The 27,894-nt window shown below is 47.5% G+C and overlaps 1 protein-coding gene across 2 annotated transcripts; it reads right to left on the bottom strand.

Annotated features, from left to right (window-relative positions):
* LOC142583121 (serine protease 33-like) lies at nucleotides 1-27,337 on the bottom strand. Of its 2 annotated transcripts, none has more exons than XM_075693449.1 (7): nucleotides 27,083-27,337; nucleotides 22,583-22,625; nucleotides 22,402-22,475; nucleotides 18,631-18,734; nucleotides 12,948-13,204; nucleotides 2,823-2,968; nucleotides 1-1,546 (listed from the first exon to the last, which is right to left on the bottom strand). In XM_075693449.1, exons 1-7 carry the CDS (start codon nucleotides 27,194-27,196, stop codon nucleotides 1,382-1,384), a joined length of 903 nt encoding a protein of 300 aa, XP_075549564.1. In that variant the 5' UTR covers nucleotides 27,197-27,337; the 3' UTR covers nucleotides 1-1,381. The 2 variants fall into 2 exon arrangements, with proteins under 2 accessions (XP_075549564.1, XP_075549565.1); XM_075693450.1 differs by having other exon boundaries at nucleotides 12,948-13,108.
* Between the last annotated feature and the right edge of the window lie 557 nt (nucleotides 27,338-27,894).

Here is a 27,894-nt window from a genome sequence, read left to right as displayed (position 1 = left end):
TTAACAATACGCAGTTCTTTATTTAAAACGTCAAAAGTACTCAAGCGTCAGAGCGAATTGCAAAATGGTTCAGCCAGGCTGGTTGGTATAACGACATAGTCGATCAGGAATGACTACAAAGCAGGACTAGGCTTATATTAGGGATGAACAGCCATTTTCCAAGCGTGGAGGTCGCACAACGGCCGAGCACCTGGCCGGGATCGCCCTTGTACCCATTTTACTGGTAGGCACACGGCGGCAGCTCTAGTGTGCCCCCTAGACTCACGGCGGATGCTCCTTCAACAAGTCCTGGCCGTGGTTGGACAAGGAGTGCCCAGATACCAACTAAATAATCCCTGTAGGGCCCCCCTTTAGAGATGCGAAACCCCCTACAAGCAGCCGAGCACCAGGCCGATTGACATCTCTACCCAGTAAAAAAAATAAGCGGTGGGTTTCCGGCTGTACCGGGATTTGAATTCAGTGCCTCCCGCTTACGAGGTTCCTGCACTTGCCCTAAAAGAAAGGATTCTACGCAAAAAAGTTAGCTTCTTAAGTGGTATCAGTGCGTGGAAGTGTTTTTAAACTCGCGCTTCGGAGGGAACTGCAGCGAGTACACTTTAATCGAGGCAGAATGCAAAGACGTTGTTTAAGCAATGAACACCTGTAGCTATGTACGCCAGTGCACTTGCGTAAGCGCTTACATCTCGGCGCACATTAAAGAAAGCTGGAAATGGTCAGAACAATTTTTGGTACATCCACTAATGCATTCTTCTTAGCACACTGTGCACCTTCGGCAGGTAACGAGGTATCTTGAATATTAATTTGATTGATTGATTGATTGATTGATTGATTGATTGATTGATTGATTGATTGATTGATTGATTGATTGATTGATTGATTGACAAGCTAGAGGTGCTGAACACAGCGGCTCATTTTCTGCATGTATTTGCGCAAGAATCAGCTCCTCAGAAGCACTTGACCCGACGGTTTCGTTGGCACGCCCACTAATTTGTTTTTTCGATTGACACCGCGGTCGTTAATACACTAATCAATGTTATTCGAATTTAATAATGATTCAGTCTCAATTAAAAGAATGGTCGTCTTTTATGTATGTCATCACTCAGTTTCTTGGTTATATTTTCCTTATTTCATGTTTTGTTTCTCTGCTCTGTATTCCGCTTTATTTTTTATGTAATTCTAATTCAATGGTCCTAGTGCAGTCTCTGACTTTGGGACCCTTGTCTGTATACCATTTCTTGTAACCAATTGTTAAGAACGGATCAAGAACTGAAAACTGAAACTGACAAGACTGACGACAGACAGCTGGTTTCACTTGATATCTGTGATGCTCCGTTGTGCTGCAGCCTGTGTTACGATGCTCTATTACAGGCGACGTGGTTCTTCACAGATAGCCTCGTAGCGCGTGGCGGAGCCAGCCGATGTATCTGGTGACGTCTGTGTAGACTCCCGGCATGCCAGGGGTAGCGCAGCCTACGCCGTACGAGATTATTCCCACCGTGTACCAACGCTCATCGTGCAGAACCATCAGGCCGCCACCTGAGTCGCCCTGCGAAGAGAAGAGATTCATCTGTAAACTAAGAGTCTCATTTCTCTAGCGGGAGCCAGCTACTGCAATAATAATAATAATAATAATAATAATAATAATAATAATAATAATAATAATAATAATAATAATAATAATAATAATAATAATAATAATAATAATAATAATAATAATAATAATAATAATAACAGCTAGCGCAGCAGAACTACTGATGCTCATAATTCAAGGCAGCACAAGTGGCACTCATTACGCGATACATGGGCAAGTACGTCATTTATCGTAAAACCGTGGCAACCTTGAAGACGCCAACGTAGAAAAGTGACACGAAAAAAGAAAGGGGTATTAAGCCGCGTAGTTCACTTAAAGCGGACGGCTGGGCTAGTAGGAATATCGACATTTCATGCATTCTGCCGCGCTTTAAAGAAACATGAAAAATTAAGAGGAGAGGAAAGACGAAAGGACAGTTAGGACGCTGGTACTTGCCCAGTGTCTTACCTGTCCTTTCGTCTCTCCTCTTCTCTCTTAATTTCTCATATTTATTTAAAGCACTGGAAAACGCATGAAATGGCGTTTTTCATTGCCTTTGGCGGGTCGCCAGCTGACGTACCGAGGCTGCCCAACAACCTCGCCTGCATTTAGTCATTTCTTAGCCTCAGTTGCACAGGCTTTGCATGCAGTTATCGCTTTCTTTGCCCAAATGCTGCACATACACTTATATTCACGCGGGGCCCATCTATTCTCGCTGGTCCTCCTTCGTTTACGGAGAGGGCATTGCAATTTATGTTTGCTCCGTTTCAAATCAAACGAGGTAGTATGATTAGACTTTATCCTGCTTAGGCAATCGTCTCACATCGATGTGATATTGCTTGTTCAAATTTCCTTTCAATGTTGCCTTAGCGTACAATTAATCACTAGATACTAAAGGAACTACATGTTTTAGTGGTGCGTTCAAGGTGCGCTTAGTAGCATCCACGCAGGCACTCGCGTGTTGTTGTTTTTTTTTTTTCGTTTTCAGAGTGCTTATTTTTGTGACGTCATGCTAAGTGCGCAGCAGGAACCCATCAACCAGTCAGGTATCTTTGTTTGCTTTATAGTCCTGGAGCTTCTGGACATTTCTACGTCCTGACCTGGACCTAAAAAAAAAAAACGTAGCAATGCCGCGCGAATGTCACCCTACAATGAAGTACTGCTTAACCGTCGTCTCCAAGCTAGCTCTTCCTGGACATGAAAAGTTCAAGATTACAATGACTGAAACCGCGTGTGGCGCTTCTATGTATACCTGGCAAGCGTCGTAGCTGTAACGGTAGGCGCAGAACGCTGTTGACGGACTGTAGTAGTAGCCTTCCATTTTAGCCTTGCAGTATTCCTCCCCCTTGATCACTTGCGTGACGTACAGCAGGTACGGGTTGCGGTGGTGTTGTCCACCTGCAAACATTCATATCAAAGAGATCGTTGCTGCGGTACCTAAACTAACCATGCAGACGGTCCTCCACGGGGCTTCGTCCTTCCGTTTCGTGCGTATAACAATAAATTTTAAGACAATTGTCTACTTGTCGGTGGCATAAATCAGTGTAGCAACGCATGGACTGTAAATGCCTAAAACAGTTTCTTTGAAATAATAATCTGCAAAGTTCACCCATGGTTGTCATGAGCAGGTTTATAAACCTGCAATACTATCACTCATTAATTTTTTTTTGTAATTCCGGGGTGTTACGGGCCAAAACCACGAATTGATTATAAGGCACGCAGTAGTGAAGAACTCCGGAATAATTTCGACCACCAGGGGACGTTTAACGTGCCCCAGTGCACGGAACACTGGCGTTCTTGCATTTCGCTACCACTGAAATGCGGCCGCCACGGCCGAGATTTGATCCCGCGACCTCGTGGGTAGCAGCGCAACGCCATAGCCGCTAAGCCACCACGGCGGGTATTGAGATAGTTTAGTTGCTTATACTGGCTACAACTTCAATTATGCGGCCTCCAGATTTCCCGCGCTTCGAGTTTATTAAACTGGCATCGCACTGTTACCAGCTGGCCCTAGCTCAAACGGTATACAGCGACCGCTCCGGAAAGGCATTGGTCCGGGTTTCAATGCCCCGGACCAACCCCAGATCTTTCTTCTTTTAACCCATCGTAACTTGTTCTTGTCAACTATCCGTATTAATTGTGACACATCAACGTTGCTTTTTTGCCTGAACATCATTTCGTAACAGTTTAAGCACGCATATGAAATATGTAACGTCCGTGTAAGAGAACGTTAAAACATCTTTCTTTAAACGATGACCAATCCCGTCTACCTGTGAGCATTTTTCTGTGTTACCATATTGAACTGTGGTGTTTTGATGCGGTTATATATGCATCTTCTTATTTTGTTATTATTTTTTGCAATTTCACCTTTCTCTTTCGCTTGTTTTCCCTTTGAAAAATTCTCATGCGACGCATATGACACATATCGAATAATCTCGTATTACCAGATGAGAACACATACGATTCATTTATGTCATATGAGAATTTTTTGCTAAGGTTGTTTCTTTTTTCACTTTGCGTACTCATTTCACTCGTATAGGAGGCCCCGCCAACTGTGAGTATAAACCACGGGACCTCCTTCTGTATATGCTCAACTCTGTACTATTCCAGTAAGGCACAATAAATTTGAATTTGAGCTCCCAAATTTTGTGTCTGTGAAACCCGTACGGGTTTTTTTTTTTTTCAGTATAGTGTCTTGCTACTATCGGATGGATGTCAATTTTTTTCGTTTTCGTCTACTGAACAGCAGCGGCGTGGCCGCAGGCTACAGAGATAAAATTTTCTCCAGCGAAATTTGCATGAAACTAGAGCACCTTCTCTCTATAGTGAGCGTCGTTTCACAACACCCAAAAACTCATTTTGCGTGGCAAATCAAAGGAGTTAGACAATGGGCGGATCACGAAGCAAAGGGTATAAGTGGGGCACTGGGCTCAAGGCGTCAGCCAAGTTCACAAAGCAGAATGGGCGTCGCTACAGTTTCAAAATCAAACTGCACTGTGTGACCGCCTCTAAATTTCCTGCGTTGTGTCCTGTTTGTTGTGAGCGATAAAGAGAGAGAGAAGGAAAGCGAAGTTGCATAAACGAAAAGGCGCAACGTCGCATGCTACCGCTTTCTTTGTTTTTAATTATGAGAGTGTTTTATGCCCGGTGTACACCATCAACTTCCTGTAGCGGATGTGACGTCGGCGTGAACGAGTAAAATATGCCATTTCTCTCTTGATAGATGGATGGATGGATGAATTGATGGGTGCTATAAGCGCCCACTTCGGAACGGGGCGGTTGGTCGCGCCACCAAGCTCTTGTTCTTATATTGCCTAATGTCCCACATATGTTTAAAAAGAAAAAAAGAAAGGAAAAGGACATAACCCATAACCAATCTTTATGATAGTCTATTAGGATCTTTGTTTTTGTGCGCCTCCGTTTTTCGTTTGTCTTCCACCAATCTTCCAGTCGCCTCTTGCTAATCTCTATTGCGGACATGTTTATTTTCCCAATGCTCTCGATGAACCCAAGGGCTTCAAGGAGGTCAGAGGTGCCTAACTCGACCACTGGGCAGATATCCTCACATTCTAGTAAAACATGCTTCATCGTTTCCTTAGCTTTACCGCAGCAAGTACATACGTCTTCTTCCTTCTTATATCTCACTTTATAAGTACGTGTTCTAAGGCATCCTGATCTCGCTTCGAAGAGTAATGAGCTTCCCTTGGAGTTATCATACATTGTTTCTTTCCTGATTTCGTTTTTTCTTCTTAAGTAGTTGCTCATAGCAGGTTTCTTTTCCTCTGCTATGAGCAACTACTTTTCCACTCTTTTCCTTGAAAAGAAGAATAAAGTTCACTTCACTTCACTGCCACCACCCATGAGATTATCTCAGCTTCTCTGACTTCCCACTCGACGTTCTTTGTTATGTTGCTCACTATACAGGTCGCATGCTTGCTGGTAAGCTTCCTAGTTCTTTTCCTCCACTGTTAATCAATGTTTTTCTTGCGCAAATACCTGAACACTCTCCCAGCCCATTTACTTTACTCCATAGTCGTTCTTCATAATCGATTTTACTGTGAGATTCCCTCACTTCAAAACTTGTCTAGACCATATTTGTAATCTTCCCGTGAGCGCCCAATGCGAGGCGTCCCACAGACCTTTGGTTGCCATCGGGTTCCGATTGTACCCCTGATTTCAAGAAAACAACCGCGTTTCCAAATGTTAGTACTGCAACCACCTTTCCAAATACCCCGAAACACCTCGTACCTATTGTATCCCCATAGCGCTCTGTGTTTCATTATGACCGCATTTCCCTACCCCTTTAGTGTTTTTTTCCCTGTGTTTCCATATATCGATTGCCTTCGCTAATCCATATACCAAGGTATTTATATTCTTCCGCGCGAGATATTTCCTGCCCCTGTAATGACACTGTCTGTTCACTGTTTTCATTGGATATCTTAACACCTCATTATTTAACGCTAAATTTCAGACCTAAACTCTCGCCTTGCAGTCCACAGATATGAGAGGGACGTTGCATATCACTTATCTCGTAAACTAGAAACACAATGTCGTCCGCATAAAACAAACCTTGAAGCTGCTGCTCTACTGCTGTGCCCGCCTGTTTGTATGAGAGATTAAGCCCGCTATTACTTCCCTCTAGTGCCCTTTCAGTCCTCACCATGTACATCATGTTAGATACGGGACGTTTTCCTGAGCATTCCTTCATTGATCTCTTTCGAGCTTCTTGCCACGGGCCGCAGCGTCCGAGTTGCTGCCGGCCCGTAATGACTCTATTACTGTTAATTTCTTGGTCGTCTCAGTGTAAATAATGTAAATAAACCTCCAGTTTTCATCCCGACGTCCTTCTCAATCCTTACAACTGGTGGCAGCGGTGGGATCGCCTCCAAATGCAACAACTGGTGGCAGCGCTAGGGATGAACCTTCGTCGATAGAAATCCTGAGGAAACCGGAACAGCAAAAAAAGAGCCTTCGTCCAAAAGGAGTCCCGAGGAACATGGAACAGCGAAGAAGAGAGAGCATTCGTCCAAGTAGTCCTGAGGAACTGGGAGTAGCGAAGAAGAGCGAGCCTTCGACCCAGGGAGTCCTGAGGAACCGGGAACAGCGGACCAATGAACGAGATGGCAGGGTGCTGCAAGCGTAAGTGAGCGCGTGGTTTTTTTCCTTTTGATTCGCCAGACTTCAAATGTGTTTATTTTGATAGTTCTAGGAATCGGGAATTTGTTGCATTGTGTGTTTGCACAAATTAATTAAGGAAAACAGTTCTAACCACCAGTCGGGGCAGCTGCCATGGATCTTAGAAGGTTGACGAGGTTAGACTTGTTGTTGGTGTGCGACGATTTGGGAGTTGAGGCGGACGAACAGATGAAAACGCCAGCTATCATAAAGGCGATTCAAGATATTGGCAATGATGATGAAAGCATTAAGATTGCTTGGGAGGTGATACAAGAACCTCGGGAGCGTGAGCGTCGTGAACGTAAGCGTGAGAGTCACGAACGTAAGCAAAAGTACGAGAGAGAGAAGGCAGCATTGATCAAACAGCTACAATATTTTGAGCAGTTAAAGGCACAGAGACAACGGCTGTCTGAAAATTCTGTAGGTGGTACAGAGCAAAAGAATGAGGAAGTATCTGGCGGGTTTTCGCCAAAAGCCGACGAGAAGAGTAGTGCCTGTGAGATTGGCTGCACCTTGACAGGTGAAGGGAAAAGGCTAGCAGTTAACGATGCCTTAGTGGCTGCAGAGGCCGTTAAAGGCCATAGTGAGAGCGACGAGGTGCTGTGCCAACAGAGGACTGTAGAGACAGCTAGGCCAGCTGTGAATGAATTGGCACAGTCACCGCGTGTGTGCGTCGCAGGTAATGTTAACGAGTTAGTTAACGAAGTACAGAGTACCGCTGACCCGACAGACGCGAGCACCCATGTCGAGATAACTGTCGAGTCGGATCTACGTGCCGAAGTGCAGTGCCAGCTGGACGATGCAGTTGAGGGCAGCTCTCAGGAATGCGAGCTACGTAGCTCAAGAGGAGACAACTGCATTGTTCAGGGATCGGTGTAGCTCTCCGCCAGTCTAGGTAGCCAAGAGAGAGTAGATTTAAATGAAAATCACTCAGACTGTGCGGGTAAGAGACCGATCCAGGCCGACAAGATGTGTACCGGCCAGCACGAGGCGCCAGAGGACTGCATAAAAGGGAATTCCAAGAGAAAGCGCCGCAGAAAGAAGCGCCCTACAGATCGGAATGCGGTGGCTGATGTAGCGAAGCCAAAAACGGCGACGGACGCGAAGAAAAGAAGGGTGCGATCGTCGTTGACATGTGCGCATCAAGCACGTTCGGGCCACCGGTCAAAAAGTGACCGAGAAGCAGGTTCTACACGGACGCGGACAAAGGGCACGGGGCAGTTATGTTCCTTGTCGGTCCGTCGTTCTTTTCGAAGTTCAGCGTGAAGTACAAAGAAGCGCAAGGTGGCAAGACGAGACCAGGTGGTGGGGAGTCGCGACGCGGTCAATCGAGTTCGTGATGAAAGAGGGGCGCCAGGACGCAAATTGGCAGGAGACTGTAACGTCTTGGAGGAGCTGATAGTGAGTCAGCCATTTTGTTGTTCCTGCATAGCCAGTGTAGCTTTCGAACCGCGACCACCTCGAGTACGGCTCAAAAGTATGAGTCAGTCGTAATCGTTTGAAACGGGAGGCCAAGAGAGCTTCTGCAGAATTAAAGCGTGTTGTTTTGTTTTATTTTTTGAGCATTTTGAAACTTTTCGCGATTTGAGGCTAGTATTTCTTTCACTAAGTAAGGTATCAGCTTTCTTTATGTTTTCGTTTGAGAAGCTCCGAGGTTTGAAAGATGCGTTTTAAAGGGATACGGACACAAAAGTTGGTGGGTGGTTTTTTGCGTCAGAACAAAACTTGAACTGTTGAAAATGACGAATACAACAAGCTGCTTAGAAAAAAAGAACGAGAAACACCTTTATTTTGCGATTTTCTGTTGCGCCTTGCCTCCAAGCGGCCGCCGGGAGAAGCTGAAATTTGACGTCATGACACCCCCGCGCGCGCGGCCAAGGTCAGCTACAGCCGGCGCAGTCTTTCCGGAGTGTCGGTCCCTTCCAGGGTTTGTTTATCGCCATCGGCTATGTTCGCACGTGGTCCGTCTGAAACATTATCCCCGTCAGCGCTCCATGCAGGTGGTGCGTCTTACACGCGTGCTCGCACGGTCGTCGATCGGTATTGACGCACGCGGCGGAAGAAAATGCCCAAATATTACTGCGCCCATGGCTATTATAACAGCATTATCGGTCGTGACACGCCGTCGCGCACGTTTCCCAGAGACGAGAAGATGCGTAAACTTTGCATACGTGCCTGTCAGCCACCACACCCAGCATGGAGACTTCTAAAAAATGGCGTCATTTGCGCGGACCACTTCATCAACGATCATTATGCGACCAGCCCGGCTGTGCTCAAAAGCCTTGGCATACCGCTCAAAAGGCTCCTGTTGAGGCAATACGATTCAAAGAGCGGGTGCTTAGTGATGCATCCGTAACTCTCAGCGGTCTTCGCCACCTTTTGTTGTTCTGGCAACAGACCCTCTCTCTTTCTGTATGCATGTAGCCGTAGCGGTGACCGCAGGAGCGTTTGTTGAAAGAAGGGAAATTACCCTTTCATTGGCTGTGCAAAAACAGATATTCTCGGGTTGTGACAGAAATTGTTCACCCTGCGGATGCATGTTTTTGTCACAAAACAAAATAGTCATGTTGTATACACTTTCGCTGCGTCTAATATTGAGCGACAGCATACGAGCGCTCTTTTAATTGATCAAATATACAAAACACAGCCAGTGAATGAACGCCAGACAACAGCATGCATGTGTACTAACCTAAAAGGCGCAGCACATTTACCTACATTGCCTTTTCACACGTTGCTTTTCAAGCTCAAGCAAAAAATTACGCATTTTCATAGGTGTCTGCATGATCATGCGTCGCGTTTCATGACTTGGTTGTTCGCGCAGCATTTCCCTAGTAAATGTCACAGCCAAAGGCTTTCCTTTCTCTATGGCCACAGAATCGATGTAGCTATTAAGTGATCTGGTCGACGGGTCCCTAGCGCAGCCGCCCATCTCAGCGAGTTCAACCAGTAAATGGCTTCTAATGGCGTGAATGTGATAGTAGTCGTAAACACAGGGCTATGAAATGGCTGGAAAATTCTACAAATGCCGTGCCTCGTCGCATAAAAACGAAGTGTGCAGCGGTCGAAAGCCGACAGCGTAGGTAAGCACAAAGCGATGAGCTACGCTACCTACGATTCAGCCGTAATAGCTGCCTTTCTGCCTCAACGCGGGTCACGAAACTAGGCATTTTGCATCCTACGTAACATAACTTTACGAACTGCTGCCGCTGCACTTCAAGTTTACTAGAAAAAAAAATTACCATGTTGCTGGCCCGGACTGCCTGACCGGCACGTTCAAGGCCGCCTGCTCTTCGCCGCTTGACGTGGAAGGCTCGTAACCGTAAGCGGTTATATTTCTTGCTAAGTTGGAACGGTCCTCATCTACAGACGTGTACTCAGAGCTGGTAGAGGCACCAGAACCTGAATCCATGCTCGCGATAGCGGTGGCGGCGCGTCTCGAATGACCGCGGCCGGCCGGCTGGCTATCCGTTGAGGGTGCCGTGACGTCACGCCTTCCAACTCGCTTGGGCCGGGCGGCGTTGCGCGCGCTCACAAAAACGCCAAAAATAAAGCCATCCGCTGAAAAATGAGCGAAGTGACTACTTGTTTTCGGTGTACTCGCACACTGAGGACCCATTTTCTGTATTATCGTAAAATGTTCAGATTTTGTGTCCGTATCCCTTTAAGTAAACATGTAGTTTCGCGAGGTGTTAGGTAATGAGTAGATAGTCTTTTTTTTTGTGTGTGTGTGTGCGTGTGAGTAACCTGAGTGTCAAGGTTATCGGTGAGAGGCCTATTGTAACGCGCGTGTGTATTAGTTAACCTTCTTTTATTTATGCGTTTTTTTATTTTCTAAGGTTAACCGCGTAGGTTTTCAGTAAGTGCATCATTTGCACTGAGAAGCGTTCTTAGTTCCATTAGCGCGTTTCCTGTGTGGACGGAAGCAAGCAGATTTATGACTGGGTTGCTCGTGTGTGTTGAGGACAGCCGTATTCTGACTTCTCTAATAAGCATGCGCGTAACGAGTTATTAGGAGACGCATTTTTTTAAAGGGTTCTGCGGAGTGCGTAGGTTACGCAAATTAAGTTCTTGTTTAGGTTACGTGTCCTGTAAGGTCTAAAGGAAGAAACGTGAGTAAGCGTAATGAAAAGTTTGCATACGACACAAGTACGCGTTATGAATAGTGACCACAAGGCTAGCGCGCTTGTGATTACGTACTTGTGAAGATGGCCAGACTGTTCAGTGGCAACAGTACGTGAGATAAGTACGTCACTGCACTAGGGTGAGAACAGGCTGTTCGCGAAATTAGGCCACTTAAGTTATGTTCGGCTGTTTTCATTATTTGTTTGCAACGACAACGACCCTTTGTTTTGCTACAACAATAGCACTCTGGTCTTGTCGGCATTCGGGGAGAAATGGATAGCGGTTTGGAAAGGTGGTTGGAACTGCTTTGTCAAAATTGTGGAAATAAAAGATCAGGGTTCATTTTGACTCAGGAATATCCTGGCGAGTCTGGGGTGGAGAGCCTGCGCTTACACGTGGTGCAGCACTCTGTTGTTTTGTTTGTTTGACGTACGTTCTCCAGGGCCCAGGATCCCGAAGTTCGTCAAACGAGGCTCGACCCCAGTACCCTGCAGGTTCTTTCAGCGTTCCTCATGGCCAGCGAATTGATTTCACCGGCCATTCCGAACTTCCGGGGCGAGGAAGAGCTGTTAGATACGGCGGGACCTTTTCCTGAGCATTCCTTCATTGATCTCTTTCGAGCTTCTTGCCACGGGCCGCAGCGTCCTAGTTGCTGCCGGCCCGTAATGACTCTATGACTGTTAATTTCTTGGTCGTCTCACTGTAAATAAACATCCAGTTTTCATCCCGACGTCCTCCTCAACTCTTACAATCATAAACAGCAGTTTGGATAAGGAGCACCCCTGCCTCAGTCTCTTGGCATGGATGCCGCCGCCATCTAGGAGTGATGAAGCGAAGTACTGCATCATGATACTAACGAGCGCTAAGTCTACACCATCTACACCAGGCTACACGGTGTAGCCTGGTGTAGACGGTGTAGGCCTTCTGCTGAGGTGACGGCGCAGTTTCCGCACATGTCTTGTTCTTCCCATCCGATTAGCCTGTGACGCCTGCTCACTGGCGTGCAGTTTCAACATGCATCAGCAGTGCTTAAACGCTGCCTACTGCTTCGCTTGCGATGGCACCAAATAAGAAAAATACTGCGCTAAGCAGCGCAGAAAGGCAACGACGTCGACGGGCGGTACTCGCTTTAGTCCGGCGAGAGACACGCCAGGGTGAAGCAGAATGCCTTCGCGCGTTTGCAGTGCAGGCTGCGAACTCTGCCACTTGCATTCCTGAAGCTGAGCGCGTCGCAACTCAACTGGCTGCCCAAGACACTGTGGAGCAGGAAGGCGCTCGCCATCAGGACGGCGCGCGCCAAGCAAACCTGCAACACGGTGGCCGACCCGCAAATCGCGCGCCTTTTGCTGCAGCGGACCGTGAGTTCACGAATCAAACATGCAACAGCTTCTGTGAAGACGTTTCACTTTCGTGTTCCAATTCCTATGAAACAGGTATCAACCATATTTCTCTGGCACTCCTTTGACTTCTTTTTTATTCTGTTCATATTAACGCTCCCTACATTCCCTTCGGGAAAGTGTAAGGTTGCAGGTAGCAAACAGTTTTCAATTTGGCTTAACAGGAAGCTTTAGCTGTTGGGGGCGAACTCCGGCTTCTCTATTCAAATCAGCATGAAACAGAGAAATGCTCTTGTTGAACAAGAGTATTGAGATGAAAACTGTTGCATTAAAAACGTAACTTATGAATTATTCCAATCGTAGGAAGCAGAATTTTTATTTAGAGCATTACTTATTTTTCATAGGAGTTACCCACAATTGGTAAAAGAAACTACAAAGCACAATAAGGTGGCCTCTTCTTGACTCCAAACACACACACACACACACACACACACACACACACACACACACACACACACACACACACACACACACACACACACACACACACACACACACACACACGCACACGCACACGCACACACACACACACACACACGCACGCACGCACGCACACACACACACACACACGCACACGCACACGCACACACACACACACACACGCACGCACGCACACATACACGCACGCACACACACACGCACGCACGCACGCACACACACACACACACCGGGCTGCTACTCACTCTCAGATGTGTAGCCCCATCCGGCCACGATGCCGACGGTTCCGGGCAGCGGAGGAAAATCCTCGGTGGGCAGACACACGGGTTGCACGTGATCCGAGAACTTCAGCTTATGCGACAGTTCGAGCACCGCGATGTCGTTCTTGAGCGTCTTGTCCTCGTATCTGGGGTGCAACAACGCCCCGATCACGGAGGTCCGCCTCGACAGCGCCAGAGTCGTGTGGCCGTACAGCACCGAGAGCTGGGACCGCTGGCCGTGGCTGCGGAGAAGCTCGGAGTGATAAAATTCAGTAAGGCATCTCAACTGGTATATGCGCCAGTTCGCTGTTTTACTTCCTGTTTAAAAAAGAAAACGCCCTCAAGCGCATAATTTAATAAAGCGAAGCTTTCTGTCTCATCATAACACGTGAATCCCCTCCCCGGGGATTCGCGTGTCTCAGCAGTTGGTCTCTGGCCGATCATAGATTTAGTGCAGTAATAAACGGCTGATCCCGGAGTTGGCGTAATAACTGAGCCGATCCCGGAGGCAATGTAATCCTTTGTCGCGTGAGCCGCGGGTCTGGCGGATTTGCCTGGCAGGCACATTAGGTTACGTGCTGCAAATCCTGGAGCAGAAGATTCACAACTTTAGCTTTATAGCATTTATATGACATCGTCACGATATTTTCGCTTCCCGTATATTTCATCATTTGCGTTGGATCCGCATTTTTGGTTTTGGTTTTGTAGTGAAGACATCTAGGCACATTTTGCTGACTTATTAATTCCGTATAGAACATACTCGGTCACTGGTAGATCTGAAGGGCTAGCACAAACACCATTGAAAGCAATACTTTACATGCGCGCTGTACTGAGCGTCAGCTATTCACCGAGACAGTAGAATCAACAGCAACCACGGTCTACCAAGTCTGCAAGGATTCGCAAAGGAAGTTTAAAACATTCCTAAGTTGCCATCTGGAGCATAAAAAAAAATTGGCAAAATTATGATAGTGCGATTGTCCACGTCAAACGCTACAGCTGCGGGGTGTTAAACTGTTGAAATGTGTATTTGTTTTGCGTATGATTTGAGCTTGTGGGCCATCCAACGAGCCCACGATGCAGGGAGTTACAACTCCCGCTCCCAACGTGGGAGTAGCCCGCTCTATGGGACCTTGCACCCCGTAGCTCGCAGGACCTTTCATTAAAGTTGTTCCATCCATCCTTAAGCCCAGCGGCAGCGACAACGGAATGACGACGACAGTGTGATGAAGGAGGCATTAATTAGATTATGGGGTTTTACGCGCCAAAAGCACTTTATGATTATGAGGCACGCCGTAGTGGGGGACTCAGGAAGTTTGGGCCACCTGGGCTTCTTGAACGTGCACCTAAATCTAAGTACACGGGTGTTTTCGCATTCCACCCCCATCGAAATGCGGCCGCCGGGGCCGGGATTTGATCCCGCGACCTCGTGCTTAGCAGCCCAACACCATAGCCACTAAGCAACCACGGCGGGTGATGAAGGCGGCATGGCGACAGCGTGGCGACGAAGGCGGTGTGATGATCGCACGACGACAACGGAACGACGCCCACCGTCACGACTACAATGGTGGGACGACGACCAGACGACGACGACGGCACGATGACAGAGGAACGCCTAGGCGAGACGGGCTACGAAGCGGAAATTCCACGGAGGCCAGATACTCCGACAACCAGGAAAATTAATTTATTTATTTATTTACTCGTTAATTTTAGACGATATTACAGATTGCCTGACTGAATTGTGCCACCCGTACAGTAGCAGCAGTACGGTAAAAACCGAAGAAAGACACTCAACAAAGAGCATATGAAACGAAACTTAATATACATGTTTTTACACAGTTCACGTATACATAGTTTACGGAACAAAATTCTGTCTTATCTAGTTTGCTAAGGACATGAAACACAAAAGAACATGTATGAAACATTGTTACACTCGAACGTGAACACTTCCATCAACCTTCTGCTAACAATTCCTTCATCGTCTTTTTTTTTATTTGGTTTTGAAAGTCCCCAATTTAAAAGGCTGTAATGCCAATATTTGATCTCCATAGACTGTTCTTTCTGAACTCGTAGGCAATCATTTTCCCACAGTAATTCTTTCAGGGGAACATTTTCTGCCCAGAATGGCCGTGATGTTTTCAGAAATAATTTGTTCGTTTGAAGTTTTAATATTGTAAGTATTTTATATTTTATTAGTATTGTATGTTTGTAATGTATGGTGTAGTATACTCAGTACGGTCCCAAGTTTTCTATGGCGCGCAGCGCATGGTGTTGAAGCGTTTGAAGAGACCTTAAGTATGATTGTGTACAGTTGTCGAGTGAGCCACCAAGCGGTATAAGTAAATCAAGACTGTGTACAAGTGCATTGTGAATGGTTATCGGTAGCAAATCTTGCAATCAGTTTAACGAGCCTATAACACCACAAGTACCGTTCCAGAAAACATATACGTGCGATGATCAAGACAGCTTCCCATGGAGTGCGGTTACCAAGAATCTAACTAGTGATCCCTCTACGGTGTTAAATTTTTGACGTTGTCAATTTAGTTTCGAGAGGGGTATCGTTCCGTTCTATTTGAATTACAGATATTTCGTTTTGTTTATGTTTACCTGAAGTTTACTGGCGTTCAGCCATAAACTTTATCGCTGTGACGAACGTCGATAAACAACAGATAAACAGACGATATTGCACTGTGTGCGCCCATAGAGCCGCTCTATGCACTTGCTCTATGCTACGTCGTCAAGATCGTCCTTGAAAGCGTGTTCGCCATCGCCTGAGGATCTTCGGCATTTTGACGAACAGCTACCGCACCTCCACGGATTGCTGCTTTCGCTCTTCCGGATAAGGGCTAACGGACCGGCCACGAGTTGGGCCAGTGTAGGGTCGACGGTACGGCGAAAAGTAGCGACCTGGTTGCGGCGTACAAGAAGGTCGTCGAGACCTCCACTGAGTTGCTACCATGGAGGTAGCCGGTAATGTCACGAGGTCGTTCGCCTTGCGCGGTGGACACGGCGCGTTCACGGCGACGCGTAGTGCACTCCCATCTCGCGGTGCGGGCATCGGCGGTAGCGTGGCCCGCTTCACCGGGGCGATAACATAGCGGTCGGCGGTCTGGAGCGGGCGAACGTCCATCTGCCTTGAGAAATTGCGCCGGGGAATAAACGGGCGTACTGGCACCGGTGGCTGCTGACGATTGAATTGCAGAGTTACGGGGCCCCGGCACGGGTGTGGAGTGAGAACGTGACGGCAGGCGATGGTGGCGGTGCAGAAAATCGCTTCTCGCTGTCGCGGCGGTGTCTCGGGCTGCAGTTCTGGAACTCCACGAGGCTGTTGTATCTCTTGGCGGACGACGTCAGAAATCGAAGCAACCCGGAGCTTCGATGCTGGGAACATGCTTCATAGTTGTTCGCGCACAACTGCTCTTGTCGTCTCCCGCTGGCTGTTGAAAGAGAGTGCTTGAACTTTTGAGCAGTCTGGCACCGAACGGTGATAGTATTGTCTAGTGTTCGTTTTTCAGCCTGTTCTCAATCGTCATGGCTTCTGAGAGAACTTCTGCACCGGTCTGGGAAGGTTGCACATTAACCTGGCGAAGAGTTCTTCCTTTACACACGACATAGGGAAACGAACTTTCTTCTCCTCAAACAGTGCTGGGTCCGCGTGGCGGAACAGACGGTTCATCTCTTCCCGCAAAGACGGCGATCTACTGGTTAGACAGCTGTTGGATAGCTGCGCATGCACTCGGGTTTCCTGTAGGACTTCGGCCCTTTCTTTTTGGACCCCGCACGTAAAGGTTCTTAGGAAGCCTTTGCCAAAAAAATTGGAGGCTTATCAAGGTTAAGCCCACTGGATGCGAAGCATCCACTGGGCTTAACCTTAGCGTATCCTTAGCGTTTGGAGGCATCTTGACCGCATACACGCCCAGCGCAAAGACGCTGGCGCGGTTGCGGGCACAGAGACTGACGTGACGGCGGGCGCGCGCCACTTCATCCCTGGCGTGACGTCACATATCACGTGATGCAGCGATGGTGGCGCCGCCGCCGCGTCGCGCGCGACGGCGCTAACCGAAGCGTGGAGGCCTCCGCCGGGCGACGTCCGACGGCGCGATATGAGGCCCCATCTGCAGCCGGTGTGACGTCATCACGTGACGTCACATCATGTGATCTCACTTCAGGGTCAATGGTGGCCACCGCCGGGAGGCGACCGACGGCGCGATATGAGGCCCCATCTGCAGCCGGTGCGACGTCATCACGTGACGTCATGTCACGTGACCTACTTGAAGGTAACTTGAAGGTCAATGGTGGCCACCGCCGGGAGGCGACCGACGGCGCGATATGAGGCCCCATCTGCAGCCTGTGTGACGTCATCACGTGACGTCATGTCACGTGAACCCACTTCAGGGTCAATGGTGGCCACCGCCGGGCGTCGCGCGAAGGCCCGAAACCTACGTTAATATGCTTCGCATAAAAAGTCCTACGTTCTTAGAGTGGACATCCGATTTTCGAATCAAATCACGGCGGTGCTTTCTGAGGAGCAGTATACACGGCGGAACTTTTCCTCGTGGTTCCATTTGTTGAAGATGGCGACCCTTTCAAATATTTCCAGCGAGCTCTTGAGGTCGTCCAACGAAAATCCACCGAAAGTGGGTTGAAGCACAATCAAATGCAGGATTACGGACTTTTGAGCAAGTTATTTTGATACATTTCCTGTGACCACAGCACTTAAGCCACTAAACCACCACGGTGATTTGGCCTGGAAAATAGTTACACGAACGTTCATCAGAATTTCTAGTACGCATCCCTTGCAATGAATTTGAGTTTCTCCTATACCGCATAGCTAGCTACGCCTTCAGTAACTTTCAAAGTGATGCAGAAAAATATCGACGGCAACATAGTAAAGGGACATTTCCTAACGTTTGCTGCTTACATGACGATTTACTTCGTAAACGCTCGTCTTCATGCTATTACTTTGTTAACAATCGTAATAATTACTTCCTCTCACCTTCGGGCAATCCGTCCATCTCGGATTTATCTTCATTGCAACATATTCACAACAAATAACTATGCATTATAACTTCGGACACTGTCACATCATACACCTTTTTCCGCTTCTGGATACCTACATCATATCATCTGTACACAAGCTTCCCGAATACCCGCAACGTATTCGAATATTGATATTCATGAAAAAAATCCATCTCCTAATATCAGACGAAAATTGATTTTAGAATTCCAGGTCAATTAGTTTTACTTTCTGCAGTAGTGTTTGTGCACTGCGCATGTGTACAACTATGACAAACTTTCTATTAACTTGTCTGCTACTTGCACGCAGGATTCGTAATCGTTCAGCTCTCAGAAGCAACGTCGTACTAACATGTTCATGCAGAATCTTGGAGTTTTCTTTCAGCTTCTACAACGACGTGCACATACGTTATTGCAGTGTGACCGGAATGAAAAAGGTGACTTGCAAGTCATGCTTAAGAAGACGAACGGTGTGACGGCGATCTTGGCTTTTGTTAGCTCTGTAGTCTGTACAAAACACTTGCATTACTTTTCCAATAATTGGGATCAGGTGCAGATTACGCTAAAGAATGGTTGAATATTGACTAAAGTTGATAGGCGTGAGCTCCAAGTATCCACGCGCTTGAGTATGCGGGAACACGGCGTCGACACTCACAGAAACAAGCAGTGTCCGGCGGTGAGCACGTGCTTGCTGGTGATGATAGTGCCACCACAGAGGCCCGTCAGCTTTTCCACTTCGTTCCTAGCTTGAACCAGTACCTGACAAACAACGAGATAATGCATCATAGCGCTCAATAACTTAAGGCCTAAAGAGCACACAAAGAGGTTTCAACGCAAGACAACGCAGTACGGCGCCGAACTACAGTTCTGCGCAGGTCCCGAATACGGAATGAAATTGGAGGCGGGTATTAGACAACGCTTAAAGCAGTAATCAAACATTAAGTGCAGCAGCACACTTGTGAATCGATTAGTTAATTTACGGGTTGCTGTGTCCCAATTCTGCAATGAGACGAAGCTTTGACAAAGCCACCGCGGATGAGAGTTATTCGGATTAATTTGGAACACACGGGACCTCTTACCATGCACCTAAATGTCATTTACACCCTGCTGTCATTGTGATGCGGCCGCCAGGACCGGCAGACGCACACACAATCTCGCACACAGCACTCGAACCACCAAGCAAGCACAAATGGCGTGAATCTTGGCGCTTAAAAATAAGTTTGTACGTACGGTTAACTAGTGAGAGATGAACACATCTTCTATAGATAAGAATAGCGTAATGGATGAAGACAAACAAAAGCGACAAGGACGAATATCGCCATTTGAATGTGCGCTGTTCTAATAAAAGTATGGATCGCCAACACGCACAATCGTGCATTCATTTTTTTTTTTAAAGCGAAGCTTTCTTGCCGAGTTCCAGGCACTGTTTCGTACGTATCTGGCCTCTAACGCCGAACGCGTTTAACGGGAAGGCGCCATCTAAGAACGGTTCAGCTAAGTTTCAAGCATAGAGCTTCACACAAAAAAATTCGAGCACACCTAAGCACTTCTTATGAGTCGTGAATGCGAAAGCATTAATGGCCAATTGATCACCGCTGTGCGGTCCTTCGAGTTACGAACTCCTCACTAGCAAGCGAGCGCGTTTTGATTTGGCCTTACCCAAACGCGCTCGCTTGCCTGTGACGTGACGTCGAGAGATGTCAAAACCACGCGATTACGCTGGAATCGATGCCAAGTAATGCACAAATGCCCGACGCGCTTGAAGCGTAGATCAGATTTCGACAATCGCCGACTGCGCATACCATTATCGTTGTGCTTTCAGCATCACTGGCTCACAGTTTGTGCCACTGTTTGGTCCTTCGCCATAACTACAACGTGACAATATCATCTCTAGGTACGTGGTAATCTTGAGGGCTCTGCAGCGGTTTTGCTTCCTAGGTTGTTGTTTCGCATATCTGGTTATCGCCGACAAGTTCAAATCCGTCCTTTATATTTTGCTCTCTTCTATAAAATGTATCGTTCGATAGTCGTGCATGTGTAAAAAAACATGTATCAGCGTGGCCTAGCGTTGCCTTTGTTTACGTTCCGCAGCGCAAGCGCTCAGGCGAGTGCTTGCGCGTACGATGGACGCGCGGATAACACAGGCTTCCGAGAACGAGAGCGGGGTTGATTTGGCGGCACGGCGATGCCCTCTCCCCTTCCGCCTCCTAGTTTCCGCCTCCTAAGTGTCGAGACAAAACCAGTCAGGCGCACTCATTCGCGAGGCAGCTGATAGGTAAACGGGCTTGCTAACCATGCGGGGTGCTTTACTTTTTGGAAATTGCATGCTTTTATTGGGGGGGGGGGGGGGGTGCTGAATTTAGGCATGTAGAGAAAACTTTGCATCACTTTTTATTTTACCCAGAGGATGAGTAAAGCCTTCAGAGTTCAGAGTACAACATTGAACGCTTTAAAGGCCGACTGCAACGAAATTTTGGGCCGTGTGAAAAGCCTAGTCTGTATTAGTGTAGATGTACATGTGAGCCTCCAAAATTTGCGTTTGAAATAGGAACGGAAGCTTCCCGAAAAGCTTTTAAAGTAACCTTTTTTTTTAAAACCGAAACTATAACAGAAAACGCCAACATTACCGCTCGCCAGAAGTGATGCATCACGCAGAACACGCGGCTCTTCAGCATGACCTCCGAGATAAAGCGGCGCCCGCGGCACGCTGAAAACTCTCGGAGGCGGCGTGCTGGCACTTACGACATAACGGCAACCAAGTACACGCGTCGTCTGGTTTAGGTGATGTTTAACGGCTGCTAATCCGAAAATTACGCAGTTACCCACCCTGCCGCTTTGCCAAGAGTATGCTGCAATGGTACATACTAGTCATTTACAACAAATTTATCCGAAGTGGAATTTCATTGCAGTTGGCCTTTAATCATTATATGCGTTGCAACTTACAGATTACTAATATATTTCTTGTTGCCTGTATAAATAATTACTTGCTTTAAAATCTGAAACTTGATACTTCAAGGTCTGAAAAATCGGCAATTTAGGTCAATTTTTTTTAATTATTTGAGGATACATGTGGAAATATTGGTCCCAGGAATCACTGGAACTCGACTTTTTCTTTTAATTAAGTGTAAAATGTTTATTTTAAATCGCTAGACCTTTTTACCCAAAGGGAGCGTTTGTTTAGCATGTCCTTGAATAAAAACATCGACAGTCACTTTAGCATACGCTAAAGAGGATGAAGGCGAAAGCCTGAGCACTCAAGAGACATCTATGAAATTCTTGACATTCTCATTCGAATGCTCTGTTACTTCTTATTACTTATTTTTTTCCCATTAGAGGTCATGGGTTCGAGTGACTTAATTAAAGCTACCTTAATCAACTGGGCGTTAATCAACTTGGCCCTAATTAACACCAAGGGTCGTGGGTTCGAGTGCCTTAAGTAACTCTATTAACTATTAATTAACTGTGCCTTTCTTTTGGCATGATAAGCGGAATCGATGTAGCAGCGATGTGGAAGATGACGAACACGCAAGCAGTCGCACGAGCGCTCCGATTTTTTGTACCTCACAACGCGACCTCGAAACATAGAGATCTAAGGCTTTCGCCTTATAATCTGACTAAAGCTTTAGCAAAAAAAAATACTTTCTGCTTATGAATTATTCGACAAGTCGTTTCAGAGCGTTGCCCGAGCGCTTCGGTCATCGTGTATAGCGACAAGAATGCTGTATTAAGCACACAGATGACTTTGGTAGCGTTTTTCGGGACTTGTAAACACCATAAAACCACGCCTTCTGTTCGATAAAGCTTTGCTACATTGTTAAGTTAGCTGTGACGCTAGACAAGAGCACTCGGAAACGACCAGTCGGGTGTGCCATCAATCTTCAAACAGCGCTGCGAAACGTAAACAAAGGCAACGTTAGGCCGCGCTGATACATGTTTTTTTTTACACATACACGAATATCGAGCGATACATTTTATAGAAGAGAGCAAAATATAAAGGATGCATTTGAACTTGTCCGCGATAGCCAGATATGCGAAACAACAACATAGGAAGCAAAACCGCTGCAGAGCCCTCAAGGTTACCACGTACCAAGAAATGATATTGTCACGTCATAGTTTCGGCGAAGGACCAGACAGTAGCAAAAACTGAGTCCCAAAGCTGACTCTTTAAGACAAGTGATGCTGAAAGCACAACGATAATGGTACGCGCAGTAGGCGATCAACGAAATCTGATCTACGCTTCAAGCGCGTCGGGCATTTGTACATTACTTGGCATCGATTCCAGCGTAATCGCGTGGTTTTGACCTCTCTCGACCTCACGTCCTGTCTCGCTGTTTCGAAGATGAAGCAACACCGATTCGAACAACCTTCAAATTATACTCTTTATAGTGAACTGCCAGCATTTGTTTCTCGGATACTTGGCACTTACGACCCATGGGTATCGGTGCTCTGGAGCGCGAAGACCGTTTATGATGCGGGGTACAAACTGGGTCTGCCCGCATGCTGTCGAGTGTGGAAGAGGGAGAGAGACAAAGAGGAAAAGCAACGTCAGTATAAGCGGTGACTTAGAACTAAGAAAATAAAGAAAGAGAGGAACATATATCACTTACGCTGTTTTGTCCACAGAACGCCACTTCCCGTCGTCGTATTGGCCTGTAAGGATATAACGCAGCAGTTTCTCCGTGAAAGCGGAACAGTAACGGCGATAAAGGCCGATCCAGACGACGGACCAAATTGGTCTTTTGGACCGCGGTCCGCGCATCACGGGAAAGAACGTCACCAGTTCGTGCGGACCGCCGTTGGCCGCGCAAGACCGCAGCCCTCGCGGTCCAACAAATCGCCGAGACTTCTCCCGCTTCAGTTCTGGCGGCGGACCGCATGCAAACCGCAGTGATTTTGGCGTATCCAGCGAATGTTGTCCGGCAACAAAGTGTCTTCAGCCAAATCCAATCTAGTTTTTGGCTCAGCAAAAGCCAGTCGTTTCATGTCCGCCGTTCCGCCTACACATGCGTGCAGCAGATATATCTTTTAAACACCATGTCCTCTAGGAGGGACGAGGAGGTTTTTTTTATTTTGTATCCCTCGTTGAGCACTTCACGGCTTTGTGGGACTATAGCCGCAATGATTACAATGATAACGCGAAAAAGCGTTAGTGTAGCTGGTTGGTCTGCTCTGCCGTCTGCTACGGCGGTCCGCCGTGTGGATGTGCTCTGCGCCGGACCGAACCGTGGCGGGGCGTGACGGCGCATCACGTGACCGATCGGCCCGCAGACTTGGTCCGTCGTGTGGATCGGCTTTAACCAGAGCATTATCTCTTGCAACAAGAAATTTGCACGGCTCACGCATTACCAGATGCCGAAAACATTCTCAGTGGCGAGTCTGCTTTGTGGAACCAGAGAGTTACGCAGCAGGGGTGTTACTTTTATTTTGCTATGGATACTTTTCCATGTGGCCAAAGACTGCTGATGCGAGAGGATTTTCGTGCACCAATCACGATGATGGCTGAGATGAACTTTAAGGTAGCAAAGCAGGTGATCTAACTTAGGTAAAGGGAGAGAAGGAGGAGAGCGGTGGAGGGGGCTTGTCCGGCACGGCTTCTTCAATGTTTGTGTGTTTCGCTGGTACCGCCCACCGAGCCCCTTCTTTGTGTAGTTTGTCTTGAACAGTAGCGTAATTTACAAATTTTATTGTCTGTTCTTTACTTGTTTACTTTCGAAGCAGCGCTCGTGATGACAGTGCTATAACCAAGCGGGTCGGATTTAGTTCATTAACCTTTCGTGCCGCTAGGAGACCTTATAAAACATGTGCTGCCACAGCATACCCGCGATGTTCAGAAAAACGACAATCGCTGTCGCAGTATTTGTCGAGCTTGATAAGCGACCTTTGTCCGAAAAAGTTTACGATGGGACCTTGGCGCATTATTCGAGGTGGTAGGCTAATTGTTAAGGCTACTTATCACAAGGTTTCTGCCCGACAGCGTTGTGTGCTCGAAACATCAAAAGCACTCGCTCTAAGTGCGCATTCAAGACATCATTTCGCTTTCCCACCATCATCCATCTTCTCAATTTATTTATTTCGTCTAATATATCTGTTTTTCTTGGATGAATAGCTGGCCGGAACTCTATATTAGTCAGGATACCCTCCCAAAAATGAGTCAGGACAATCTATGTAAAGTGTACAAGAGCTTTTCTGTAACTCTATTAAATAGAGACCGTTATAAGCAGACCCCGCTCATTATCTTAAAGTTTTTGTTGTCCATATTACATACTTTCTGAATACAAAGGTCTACAAATCGCAGACTACAAAGGACGAAAGGTATTGTACTTGAAAACTGCTTTTTTTTTCTAGAACAGCACATGGAATTTACATAGCCATCAAAGCAGCTAGACCTACACGAAAACAAAGTGGTCACCAAGTTGTCTATGAAAGGCAATCCACGGTCTGCCTTAATTAAACAGAAGCATCTTTGCTTACCCCTCCGTGATTTGGCGTGTCGTCGTCGACGCGGTCGTCGTCTGTCTCGCCAAGAAGTTGTCGCTGCTCTATACTCGCGGACAACTTTCTGTGGCAATAAATGAAAAACTGCGGGGGCAAAGTGGCACAACCGAGAGCACTTCTGGAAAAAGTGCCCCATTTTCATCTGCTTAAGTTAAACACCTTATTTACCAACAGCTAAATAACACAAAGCACACCACCAAGTGCTTTGACTTATTTTGCGGCCTTTAACTTCCACGTCTGCGGCAAACGCGAAACCGGCGCACGAGAAAACTGCCAGTATACTTGGCGTTATAACACGTGCTGAAGCTCTACACCCGCATCTTTCCTTTCGTTGCCGCAGAGAGTTGTCCGCGAGTGCAGCCGGCACAGCCACCACACTGTCGCTATCGGAGATCTGATAACTTAGGCGCGGTTTCACGTGACTCGGAACCGGACGCGTCGGCGCATACGGCTGACAGTGTTTCTGGCGCTGCGCCAAGCTCGTTTTCTTGGCACAGTGACAGAACAGCTATCGGCCGTCAACTTTGACGCGACCAAGGTCCACGTCACGTAATATCTCGCAAAATGATAGCATCGCCTAAAATGATCGCTCGAGAATATCGCTCCTGAATAAGACTTAGCAAGGTACACCACAGCGGCTGCTGACCGTTACGGGCAGGTTCCGTTTCGTCTTGTCGGCTCAACAAAGTTTCGCCTACACCGACTCTCACAGTGCGTGGGTCTGCGCTGTTTTTTTTTTTTTTTTTTGAGGGCGTGTCAACTTTTCTAGTCGATGTTTTGAGGGAAAGCCGTTTGGCCAGATGAACCCATCATTAAATCTTTTCATTGACCAAGCAACGACAAGATCGATGTTTCGGTGTCCATATAGGCAGCTTGCAACGGCCGGAGGGCGCTACAATTCTCTTATTTGTCACACCAGCATCACCGACACCGCATGCTGGGGATGCGAAGAGAAATGACACGACATTCCAAGTGACAGCGGCCCACGCTTCGTCGCTCGTCTAAGCGTCAGGCACCGAGGGTCTTGTCCAGCTGGAGTTCAGCAGTGGCTACGTCTACATGAACCTGACGCGATCGGGTCGAGTCTGAAATCGGGCTGACCAAACCCGACGCGACCGCATTTACATAAACTCGCTTATGACGAGTCTGGACAGCGACCGCAAACAACGTTGATCCGCGATATCAACGCGTTAGAACTGGGCTTCCGGTTCCTGCTGCCGTCTGCAGCAGCTCCATTTCATGGCTCTTATCGCTACCATGAGGCTGCACCGCGCAGTGCTTCTCTTTGCCTCCTCCCGATACTATTCCTGCTGCCAGCGTACAAATGGTGACGTCACGATGGTCCCGCGCAAGTATCGGCACTGGCGGGCCCGACCTGTCCGCGTTTACATGCGTGCTGCAATCGGGTCGGGCTGGGACAACCTACCCCATGCAGTCGGACTGACTCAGCCTGACTGGTTAGAGTTTACACGAACTCGACAGGCATATTCAAGATCGACAAGTCGACTCGACCCGCTTCTGTCGGGTTCATGTAAACCTCCTGAACGGTCGCTCCTCTGATCTCGATCGCATGCCCAAGTCGTTCGGAGCATGTGCGTTTCGACGTGTTCGGGCTTCGAAGGCTCTTGTCTCTTGACGAGTGATTAGGAGCTGTCGCAAGAGCGAACGTGCGATAAGCTGTGTGTTCTAAAGCACTGCTGTCAGTTGCGGAAATGTACAGCGCAAGGTGCCTATGTGTGGAACCAGCGCACAGGAAGCGCTGCGGCAGTTTCAGTGCGTAACTGAAACACGATGACACCGTCCGATAGGGAGATCACGAAAGTGGCAAAACATTTTGGATTTCAATGGACGCGCGCCTGCGACAAGCGTTTGGTTTTTATAGCTCTATGCGTCCAGCCAAGCCCTGGCCATACCCAAGCGCGTTGAGAAGCACACGCACAGCTACGCCCGCCTAGCACGCCAGTTCCCAGTCTGGTCAAGAGCTGGACGTAACCCATGGACACACGTATGCCTCAAGATGAGCGGGGAAGTTTCTGACGTGGAAATCGCAGCATGTGCTACTGAAAACTGTTTTCACCATACGCTGTGTATTATACAGCGCTGCTGTCCACCAGCGCTTGTCTACAGTAAAGTAACAGCTCAGTTGGATTCTGAGGTTTTACGTGTGAAAACCACGATATGAGTGTGTGACACTGCTCGACTCCTCATTAATTTTGACCACCTGGTGTTCTTTAACGCACACCTAAATCCAATTACACGAGCGTTTTATTTTGTTTTTCTTCTTTGTTCTTTTTTTTTTCATTTCGCACCCATCGGGTCACCGCTCGGGTCACCCTTGAAAATGACACGAAGCAATTTCGCATAGGCGGGGGGAAGACTACCATGTATTTTCTTAAAGAATGTTGTCAGTGACGTGAATGATGAGCGATTTCAGATTAAGCTCTCTCTTAGTGTTACGTTTCTTCGCGCTGATAGCGTGAGCATTAGAAACGTCTGCCAGAATCTTTAACCCGAATATTCAAGCAGCTTGGCGCTTCCACTGTAGGCAAACAAAAAATGCTGCGGGGTGTGGAAAAGAGGTCTAGATAGAAAGTACATCGGCAATGACTCACCGAACTCGCGGCACACACTGAAACGAACCAAAGGACTCGAAAGGCGCCGTGCCGTCGCCCCGATTGTTTGCGCAGGGGGACTTGGTAAGCAAATTTCGATGCCTCGTTTCGCATCCTACGAGTGCTAGGATGATTTCTACGTCACATGTGGGATGCGGACTCGGGTGTGTGGGTCAGTCCTTCGTATCTAAGCGCAGAGGCGCCATGCGAGTATCCATCGGAAGCAATAGAACGAACGATACGTGCGGCACTAGGCAACCCTAGATCATCACTCCTTTTCTTTTTTTTCGTTATAAAGAAAAGCAGCTGTTTCGTGCAGCGAAGCTAAGACCATCTGCTTAGAACACGGTCTGCGCCCCTTTTGCTGCAGACATAAAATTTGCACGCTATCCATCCATCCATCCCACGCAAAACATATGCTGGCTTGTCTGACTAGATACCCTTGATGCGAGTAAAAGGAGCTATTATACAGCTGACCGAGCGGGGCATGAATGTGCCTGACCTTGACACGTGGCTTGTTTCTTTTGCTGTAGGGAAAGAAGCAGACCGTTTGAAGAACTTCATGCTTGACTTCAAAAGGCTGAACATGTGTCTGCAGATAATAGAGCGAATGGAGAAATCCGGTTAACTACAGGAAATAAGACGTTCGTTCTTCATTACCCACCGCGGTGGCTTAGCCGCCATAGCATTGAGCTGCTAAGCATGAGGTCGCGTGATCACATTCTGGCCGTGGTGTTCGCATTTCGATGGAGGCGAAGTGCAAAAAGAAAAAAAAGAAAACGCACGTGTCCTTTGCACTGGGGGCACGCATC

The sequence above is a fragment of the Dermacentor variabilis genome, chromosome 5, assembly GCF_050947875.1.
Source record: "Dermacentor variabilis isolate Ectoservices chromosome 5, ASM5094787v1, whole genome shotgun sequence".
Taxonomy (NCBI): Eukaryota; Metazoa; Arthropoda; class Arachnida; order Ixodida; family Ixodidae; genus Dermacentor; species Dermacentor variabilis.
The sequence above is the reverse complement of the archived record's forward strand: the minus strand, read 5'-3'. Positions and strand labels throughout refer to the sequence as shown.

Coding starts and splice junctions, on each gene's coding strand:
- LOC142583121 (XM_075693449.1), bottom strand. CDS start 27,196: ATGCGAAACGAGGCATCGAAATTTGCTTACCAAGTCCCCCTGCGCAAA. Junction 18,735..22,401: donor AGCACCGATACCCATGGGTC/GTAAGTGCCAAG, acceptor GTTGTTTGTCAG/GTACTGGTTCAAGCTAGGAA. Junction 13,205..18,630: donor GCCGGACACTGCTTGTTTCT/GTGAGTGTCGAC, acceptor GCTTCTCCGCAG/CCACGGCCAGCGGTCCCAGC.